This window comes from Oncorhynchus mykiss, chromosome 17 (genome assembly GCF_057628025.1).
Source record: "Oncorhynchus mykiss isolate SJ-2025 chromosome 17, ASM5762802v1, whole genome shotgun sequence".
Classification (NCBI taxonomy): domain Eukaryota; kingdom Metazoa; phylum Chordata; class Actinopteri; order Salmoniformes; family Salmonidae; genus Oncorhynchus; species Oncorhynchus mykiss.
This window is the reverse complement of record NC_143038.1, coordinates 65,552,168-65,562,620: the sequence shown is the minus strand read 5'-3', so window position 1 is coordinate 65,562,620 and position 10,453 is coordinate 65,552,168. Positions and strand designations below refer to the sequence as shown.

At 43.7% G+C, this 10,453-nt stretch overlaps 1 protein-coding gene across 1 annotated transcript; it reads right to left on the bottom strand.

The window, feature by feature from the left end:
- Positions 1–2,217: 2,217 nt before the first annotated feature.
- LOC110494706 (potassium voltage-gated channel subfamily A member 10) lies at positions 2,218–4,959 on the bottom strand. The gene has a single exon (XM_021570000.3). The coding sequence runs from the start codon at positions 4,786–4,788 to the stop codon at positions 3,091–3,093; it is 1,698 nt and encodes a 565-aa protein (XP_021425675.1). The 5' UTR covers positions 4,789–4,959; the 3' UTR covers positions 2,218–3,090.
- Positions 4,960–10,453: the final 5,494 nt, after the last annotated feature.

Here is a 10,453-nt window from a genome sequence, read left to right as displayed (position 1 = left end):
AAACATGTGGATTCCATATATATGATACCGTTCCACTTATTCCATTCCAGCCATTACAATGAGCCCAGCCTCTTATATCGCCTCCCACCGGCCTCCTCTGAGTCATCAATATTATTGCCAATTTGTTTCAGGAAGGCAAGTATTGCTATTTTTGTAATCAAAGTTTTGACACACCTGTTCACATCAAAACTATGAAATAACACATATGGAATCATGTAGTAACCAAAAAAGTGTTAAACAAATTCTTCAAATAAGTCACATTTTGCCTTGATGACAGCTTTGCACACTCTTGGCATTCTCTCAACCAGCTTCATGAGGTAGTCACCTGGAATGCATTTAAATAAACATGTGTGCCTTCTTAAAAGTTAATTTGTGAAATGTATTTTCTTCACATCTCAACATCAACTCTTCAGATGAGACTGTGTGCATCAGGCCTTCATGGCCGAATTGCTGCAAATAAACCAGTGCTAATGGACACCAATAATAATAAGAGACTTGCTTGGGCCATAAACATAAGCAATGGACATTAGTCCTGTGGAAATCTGTCCTTTGGTCTATGAGTCCAAATTTGAGATTTTTGGTTCCAACCACCGTGTCTTTGTGAGACACAGAGTAAGTGAATGAATGATCTCCAAATGTGTGGTGCCCACATGAAGCATGGAGGAGGAGGTGTGATGGTGTGGGAGTGCTTTGCTGGTGACAGTTTTGATGATTTATTTAGAATTCAAGGCACACTTAACCAGCATGGCTACCTCAGCATTCTGCTTTGATACGCCATCCCATCTGATTTGTGCTTAGTGGGACTATCATTTGTTTTTCAACAGGACAATGACACAACACACCTCCAGGCTTTGTAAGGGCTATTTGACCAAGAAGGACAGTGATGGAGTGCTGCATCAGATGACCTGGCCTCCACAATCACCCGACCTCAACCCAGTTGAGATGGTTTGGGATGAGTTGGACCGCAGAGTGAAGGAAAAGCAGCCAACAAGTGCTCAGCAAATGTGGGAACTATTTCAAGAAACAGTTAATTGCAGTGTTGAACAACTCAATATATCCAATGCCATTTCTGCATGGTCATTGTTTGTATAACCGCTGATAATATAAATATAACATATTTGAAGTGTAGCATGCATGTGGGTTTATTTATAAATACATATCATAGTATAAACTATACCTAAAGTGTGATAATGTAATAGTTCATTTGTTAATTCATTGATGGCATTAACTAAACGTTTATCAAAAAATTCCTAAATCCAATTGAGTTATGTCCATATCAAATGCATGGAAAGGAATTAAAAGAACTACAGTACGAGAGAAATGTGAGAGTCACTAGAACTATCTGCCCTACATGTTCTGATACACGATACCAGTGTTTCATTGTTTCGGCACACTACTGTATACCATGCAAGGCCACCGACAGCTAAATGTTGGAATAACGCTTCAATCAATAACGGTACAAAGAGGTGTGCCACTTTGTCCTTTCCTCTTTTGATTGCTTTCTATTAATAAGCGTGTTCTTGATGCTATTGCGCGAATCAACACATTTTCATATGATGTAATACGTTGTGTGAGCTTAACATGCAACTACTGTTCCTTTTTTTTGCATACAAGTAACAGTTTGATGGGATTATTTTCCTGAAATACATACAAAGGTAAAGATGAAGGTGTATATAGGTCAGGGTTAGGGTTTGGTCTAAATATTATGACATTTTGACCTGATATCATAACATGCCATGATTTAGTTTTTTTTTTTTACTACAGTACTGTAAGGCATACAGAGTGAAGTCATAAGCAACGTAGCTAACCTGCTAAAGTAGGTAGTTAGTATTGGATAGATGGTGTGATAAAACGACTGCATTATTAGATAGATGGTGTGATAAAACGACTGCATTATTAGATAGATGGTGTGATAAAACGACTGCATTATTAGATAGATGGTGTGATAAAATGACTGCATTATTAGATAGATGGTGTGATAAAACGACTGCATTATTAGATAGATGGTGTTATAAAATGACTGCATTATTAGATAGATGGTGTGATAAAACGACTGCATTATTAGATAGATGGTGTGATAAAACGACTGCATTATTAGATAGATGGTGTGATAAAACGACTGCATTATTAGATAGATGGTGTGATAAAATGACTGCATTATTAGATAGATGGTGTGATAAAACGACTGCATTATTAGATAGATGGTGTGATAAATAGTTGCATTATTAGATAGATGGTGTGATAAAACGACTGCATTATTAGATAGATGGTGTGATAAAACAACTGCATTACTAGATAGATGGTGTGATAAAATGACTGCATTATTAGATAGATGGCGTGATAAAATGACTGCATTATTAGATAGATGGTGTGATAAAACAACTGCATTATTAGATAGATGGCGTTATAAAATGACTGCATTATTAGATAGATGGTGTGATAAAACTACTGCGGTGACCACAACTGATGGATTTTCTGACAGCATATTGTGCACTCAATGGTGTCCCCATGTCTCCTTCCAGAAGTGCTCTTCCAGACAGTCCTTGGAGATCATGCCAAGATCTATATTGAGACTGCTGAATATGGCAGGCTGATGAATGTCGCAAAGCACACCATGAAAACGAGTTTTAACATGAGCCCTGATCCAAGGGTGTTTTTCATACTTCAGTCTTTGACAATGTACAGTAATGCAGTTCAAAGTGTAATTAATATTTGTATTATTTATAAGATGATTTGAAAGGAAACAAGTTGCCAAATACATCTGCTTAGGATTTAAGCGCTTATAATCACACTACGTGCACAAGGTCTGTCCAGAGCCAACTGTAAATGTAATATGCTGTAACTGTGTTCATTTGATCTTAATTACACTTTGACACATCCACATGCTGATCAGGCAGGCTGATAACCAATATTACTTCCTTATTTTGAACATTGTGAAAGAGTTGTATAGTATAGCCTACTACGTGGACCAACGCTGCAATGAATAGAGTATAAAATACTGAGACAAAAATAATATCAGTGCATTTTGGTATATGTTAGATTTCTCAGTTTGTAATGTCCTTGGTTATAATCCCTTAAATGATAAACCCATTACATACCATTCTTGTCATTCTGCAAGCTACCATTGATTGTGTTAATGTTAAGAGAGGGTGTGCTACCATACTCATACTTATTTGCGTCGGTTATTTTCTGAGCTGCTTCTGCTGCATCGTCAATCACTTGTTTCTCTGCTTGCTCTGTCTCCCGGTGGTAGAAATAGTTAAAGTTGGAGACGATAACAGGGACGGGTAAGGCGATGGTCAACACGCCGGAAATGGCACAGAGAGTCCCCACCATTTTGCCTCCCAGAGTAGTAGGACACATGTCCCCGTATCCCACAGTGGTCATTGTCACCACAGCCCACCAGAACCCGTCAGGGATACTGACAAACTGTGTGTGGGGCTCGTCCACCTCAGCAAAGTAGATGGCACTGGAGAAGAGTATGACTCCAATAAAGAGGAAGAAGATCAGCAGGCCCAGCTCCCTCATACTAGCTTTCAGGGTCTGGCCCAGGATCTGAAGTCCCTTGGAGTGTCGCGACAGCTTAAAGATCCGGAAGACTCGCACTAGACGGATGATGCGTAAGATGGCCAGTGACATGTTTTGGCTGGAGTTGATGTCTTCATCTGGCGTGGTGTACAGCTCTGTAGCCATGGTTACGAAATAGGGTATTATAGAGACAATGTCAATGGTGTTCATAATGTTGTGGAAGAAGTCACTTTTGCTGGGGCAGACCACAAAGCGTACGCCAAGCTCAAAGCAGAACCAAATTATGCAGATGGTTTCCACAATGAAAAAGGGGTCTGTGAAATAGGCGAATAAGTCTTTTTGGACTATAGGAGGACCCTCCTGGGTTCCATTGACCCCCAGGGAAAAGGTGGTGATAAAGTCTACGTCATCACGGAACTCTGGCAGAGTCTCCAGGCAGAAAATGAAGATAGAGATGACAATAACGAAGACAGACACCAGGGCCACTGACCTAGCTGCACTGGAACTCTCCGGATACTCAAACAGGAGCCAGAACTGCTTGTGGACCTCGTTGGTGGGCAACAGCGGCTCGGGTTCTGTTATGAACCCCTCCATTTCCCGGAACTGTTCCATAGCTTCTCTTCCTAACTCATAGAAAACTATCTCTCTTGCGAAAATCTCTAAGGGGACGTTGGCCGGTCTTCGGACTTTGCCCCCAGACTGATAGAAGTACAAGATCCCATCAAAGCTAGGACGGTTCCTGTCAAAAAAGTACTCGTTCTTCATCGGGTCAAAGTATTCCATCCTTTTCATGGGGTCTCCGAGCAGGGAGTCTGGGAACTGCGATAAAGTTTTGAGTTGTGTCTCGAACATCATGCCTGAAATATTGATGACCACTTTCGGATCCCCGTCCTCCACTCCCAGTTTCTCCCCAAACAGGTCTTCTTCGTTATCACAGCACTCCTGAACCAGCTTACTGAAGACACTGTCTGTCGGCGAGCCTTCACTGTTCATCAGGAGTTTGAAGTTGGACAGCAGACTGTTGCAGCTAGACGGGTCTTTAGTAGTCAGTATAGGCGTTGTAGAGGGAGAAAACCCCTCTGGCCTGGTCTGGTGCCCATGGTGCTGTGATGGATTTGGTGACATCACACGATTGGTGACAGGGTTCTGATCAGGCGCTGCCTCTGAAGTGGGTGAAGTGGGGTACCCCGAATCACCGGGGACGCCCATGTTGATGCCGATATCATCCATGTTCTCAAAGTTAACCAGTGGCACCTCCATCACTGTCCCTTTGCCAGGGCACTCCTGTTTTCCTCAGCCTGGCTCAGTGCGATGGGACTGGGGTGATGCCACAACCAGCCTGAAGATCCAGCCACGGTCTTCTTAGTCCTGTAGAACATTGAGACAGGTGTATTCAACAGGTGTACTCAACAGGATGTTCTGATTCAGATGTCAGCTCCTCGTAATCTGAAAATTAAGATAAAAGAAGAGGTAGGGTTAGTTCCCATCTCCCGCCTCTTTGTGAATGTAAACAAGACATCTCTCTATATCAGGGATGGGCAACTGGAGTGCCGCATGCATCTCTCCGCCCCATGGCAAAATGTATAAAATTCCAGAAAACTTGCTTTAAAGGTGCAGTATTTTATTTGTGCCCCATGGCAAAATGTATAGAATTGCAGAAAACTTGTTTTAAAGGTGCAGTATTTTATCAGTATTTTAACCAGACAGCTGGTTGCCTCTAATTGGGGATCATATTTAGGTAGCCATTTTTCCCACCTGTGTTTGTGGGATACTGTTTGTGTTTGTGCTTATTGCACCACGTAAGTCACATTTCATTGTTTGTTTATTGTTTCGTTTAAAGTTTCATTAAAATAAAGATGTGGAACTCCAATCACGCTGCGCCTTGGTCCGTCTCTCCTCACGTCTATGACAGAATATCCCACCACGAAAGGACCAAGCCGCGTACAACAGAGGGAAAAGTGAGTTGGACCTGGGAAGAGATAATGAGTGGATGCGAGAGCTTTCCTAGGCGGGAGTCGCAGAGGACTCAGGAAGGACAGCAACGACGCCGGGGGCCGCGGCCACAGAAACCCCAAGATTTTTTGGGGCCGGGAGGGTGGCCGGGTGAGCAGCGGAGAGTGCCAGACCCCGAATGGGAGTCGATGGAGGAGTGCAATGAGGGATTCCGGAGAGAAGAGTTAGCGAGGAGTATGTTGCAGCGCAGGCGTGCCGAAGAGCGGGTCATCAGTCCGGTGCCATCTGTGGCAGATCCTCGCACTCGCCCTGAAGAGCCAGAGACCGTCAGGGAGGCGATGGAGAAGTTGGGAGAGAGAGAGGAAAGAGATGTTGTGCTGGTGTGATCTGCTCAACATTCGACCTGAAGAGCCTGTCAGCAATCTGGTGAAGTCTGTGCCGGCTCCACGCATCTGGCCTCCAGTGTGCCTCCCAAGTCCGGTACGTCCTGGTGCCAGCTCCCCGCACCCTCCCTGAAGTGCGTGTCACCAGTCCGGTGCCACCTGTGCCGGCTCCACGCACCAGGCCTCCAGTGCGCCTCCCCAGTCCTGCTCCAAGGCCGTAGCCTTCCTCTGCGCCGATTCCCTGTCCAAGCACGGCGTCCAGTCCCTCTCCATGGCAGGAGCCTTCCTCTGCGCCGATGCCCAGTCCAGGCATGGAGTCCAGTCCAGCTCCAAGGCCTGAGCCTTCCTTGTTGTCGGTGCCCAGTCCGGGCACGGTGTCCAGTCCAGCTCCATGGCAGGAGCCTTCCTCTGTGCCGGTGCCCAGTCCAGGCGTCCAACCCAGCTACTTGGCCGGATTCGTGGTTGGGGCGGAGGCTACGACCCGCACTGGAGCCGCCACCGACACTAGTCACCCCCCCACCCTCTCCATTTGGTTTCAGGTTTTGCGGCCGGAGTCCGCACCTTTGGGGGGGGGGGGGGGGGGGGGGTACTGTCACGCCCGGACCATAGAGAGCCCTCGGTTCTCTATGGTGTTTGGGTCAGAGCGTGAATAGGGGGGTGTTCTAGCTTTCCTATTTCTATGTTGGTGTTTTGTATGGTTCCCAGTTAGCGGCAGCTGGTAATCGTTGTCTCTAATTTGGGATCATATTTGTGGGATATTGTTTGTGTTTGTGCTTATTGCACCACCTAAGTCACGTTTCGTTGCTTGTTTATTGTTTTGTTTAAAGTTTCATTAAAATAAAGATGTGGAACTCCAATCACGCTGCGCCTTGGTCCGTCTCTCCTCACGTCTGTGACATGTATAGAATTGCAGAAAACCTGCTTTAAAGGTGCAGTGTTTTATCTGTGCCCCATGGCAAAATGTATAGAATTGCAGGAAATTAACTTTAAAACTAAGCATTTTCTCTCTGCTAATCAAGTAGGGGCCAGTAATTTTTTTTGCCCGCGAGGTATGTGTGTGTGGGGGGGTTAAGTAGTTTAACTGCACAAATCAGTTGACAGCATGTGTGGGTATGGATGTGTATCATAACCTCACAGCTCAGTCTGCGATAATGGACCAGAACTCCATTGCACTTCAGTAATAAATTACTCAAACTAAATTTATCTTGGTCAGAGTTACACCTGGATGGGACATCTTGTAATGTCGTTACATGGTTTAGATTTTTCCATTATGGAAGTTTTCATATTAAACATTGAAGAAAAGCAGCTTGTGAAGACCCTTTGTTGTTAGACCGGTAACCAACCATACGCTGACGTACGCTTTTAAACTGTGACCGCTGTCTCCACTTGACATCCAGGGCCATGCACACGCAGAGAAACTACTGGCTCCCTGACAGATGCCACTGCAGGCTTTGGCAGCAGGTGAAAACCGCACTTGATATCACATTGATCTTAATGACATTTGAGGTCATATCATTTCCACTGTGTATGGACCAAGGAGGAAGGTGGATATGTGCAACAAAAATACATCTATTGACTAATCTTAGGGGTCATAGAGTTTGCCTGAAATGTACACTCCATGAGTGTTTGCTAAAGTTGGTGTGAATCTACCAACTTGAAGGTTCATGTTATTGTTAAAAACAAACCAAAAAGCTATCTATTTATATGTGTGGTCTGTGCTGTACTCAGGTTTGTGTTTTGCTTCATACATCTTGTTCTGGAGGCAATTTTGCAGAGTGCTCACTAGCTGGCACAGCCACAGTCATAAAATCTAACCCTAACCTAAACCTTAACTCTAACCTTAACCACACTGCTAACCCTAATGCCTAACCCTAACCATATATTAAGACCAAAAAGCTAATACATACATTTTTCTATTGTAATTTTTACAATATTACCAAATTTGACTTGAAAGCTGCCCATCTAGTGGAAATACTCAGTTCTGCCTCAAGGACAAAACTCATCCCTATAAACATTAACCTGCGGTGCTGTACCATGGATTGACTATGGCAAACTTTTAACTAGATTTTTAAGTCCATTTCCTATTGTTCAGACAAGCTGTTTTCACTTTGTTGAAGAGGGATCAGAGAGTAAGAGAGAGAGGTGAAGCATGTGTTAGAGAAAATAATGAAAATGTGAAAGCTCAAACTGGAGACATGTCAGATATTCCCTATTGACATGAGCGTGTGTGCATGAGCGTGCGCATGTGTGTGCATTCATGTGTGTTTGTGCATTAGTATGTGTGCATTCAAACCTTGATGAGAATTCTAAGGTTTCTGCTCTCAAATGCAGTTCTTTAATCATGGTAAACTAGCAAAATGGCTTAACTTTCTCAACTAATTTCTGCATCAGGTGTAAAACGGACACAGTTTAAAGATCACAATTAAAAGTGTAACCATAACAAATCACCGTTATTAACTGTTTCCCCATCAACAACACATATAAACAGACACACACACCATCAACAACACATATAAACAGACACACACACCATCAACAACACATATAAACAGACACACACACCATCAACAACACATATAAACAGACACAAACACCATCAACAACACATATAAACAGACACACACACCATCAACAACACATATGAACAGACACACACACCATCAACAACACATATAAACAGACACACACACCATCAACAACACATATAAACAGACACACACACCATCAACAACACATATAAACAGACACACACACCATCAACAAGTTTGAAGATAACTGTGTCCAGATGTCCGGAGCACTCACCAGCGTCCGCAGGTCTGAGCCTGCAGAAGTTCCTCTGACAGCTCTTTCTCTCTTTCTTTCTTTCTCTCTCTCTCCTCCCCAGGTAACTGCGCTCCCCTGTTCTCTCTCCCTCCCTCTCTGCTCATCCAGCACCACAATCAGGAGATCGGACAGCCTTGGGCTCTAATAAAGCCTCTCATTTGGTAATCTTACACCCCTTATGAAACCAGAGTGTCCATTACGGACACCCAGACGTGCACGCACGCACACTAGCACGTACACACACACACACACACACACACACACACACACACACACACACACACGCGCGCGAGCAAACACGCTAACACACATACACATGCACGCAAACACGCTAACAAACATACACATGCACACACTTACTGTGGTGTGGATGTAGGGGGGTCACCCTACTGTGTTCGGCTCACTTTTCCCATCCTTAGTCAGTGGGATATTGTGATACTAAGGTAGGTAGGGAGCCCTAGGAGATCCCCAGCAGCGGTGTGTCTGATGTGACCAGGGAGCGGTGGGACTGGTATCTTACCCCAGCTCCTGTAGAGTAAGCAAACACAGTAACACCTCAGGGGCATGCATCCAATCCAACCTCCCTGTCATACACCCTCCATACTGTACCTGAGACCTCCCACCTCTGTATAGACACACACACACACACGCACGCACGCACGCACGCACACACACACACACACACACACACACACACACACACACACACACACACACACACACACACACACACACACACACACAGGAGATTAGATATTGTTGCTTATATGCCTGTACTTGCTGCATCAACAGCACCACTGTCAGGCAGGTGGCTACAGAATTTGCTCATGGGCATCTGAGGTCAAATGTATTTTCCATGTTTTTATGAGGACCTAGTTACTTTAGTCTAGCAATGATTATGTATGTTAGTCATAGGTTGACTAACTGTGTTTGTAACATCACCTTTAAGCCATGTAAAATTAGTCTCTGAATAACATTGGTGTTCTATTTGATCAAATTATTAATATTTCATAAGAACGTGATTTAACTTTTTACTTATTTATCATATTTAATACATGTTACGGTATATACGTGCTAAGCTGTCATTAAGGCAAAGGGTGGCTACTTTGAAGAATGTCAAATATATCATATATTTTTTATGTTTGTTTAACACTTTTTTGTTTACTGCATGATTCCGTATGTATTATTTTTCATACAATGTAGAAAATAGTAAAAATATAGAAAACCCATTGAATTAGTAGGTGTGTCCAAACCTTAGACTCTTACTGTAACTTTATTGTGTTGATGAATGCTCAAACCTCTGTCCGAGATTAAAATGTCTCTGCATAAGTGTTTTTCTGGTGGTGTTCTGTATAGATTTAGAAAATAATTTGGAGAAAGTCTTGCAGTGCCTGAATGTATTTCATTCCCCATGTCCTTGCCAACTGTAACACATCCACGCTGTGTGCCAGCGAGCAAGGCTTTGTCAAACTAACAAAATGGCTGCTCTGTCACGACACTCTGCAGCGAGCCAAATCTGAAAGGACATTAAATCTACAGCATGGCTGCATCCATCTCTATGCTGCATTGCTGATACCTTAGGGGGGAGGAAACTTCTAATCAAAGTTAATCTAGTTCTCCCTTTGAAGGACGGCCAACTTGGCAACACCGCAAGGCTATTATGTTACTCGACAGAGAGACGATTGTCCATAGTCAGAATAGGTTTCCCCATTCAGTCTACCTGTGTACCTGGTTCACCTTGGGATTTCTTCCTCCTGCTACAGTTA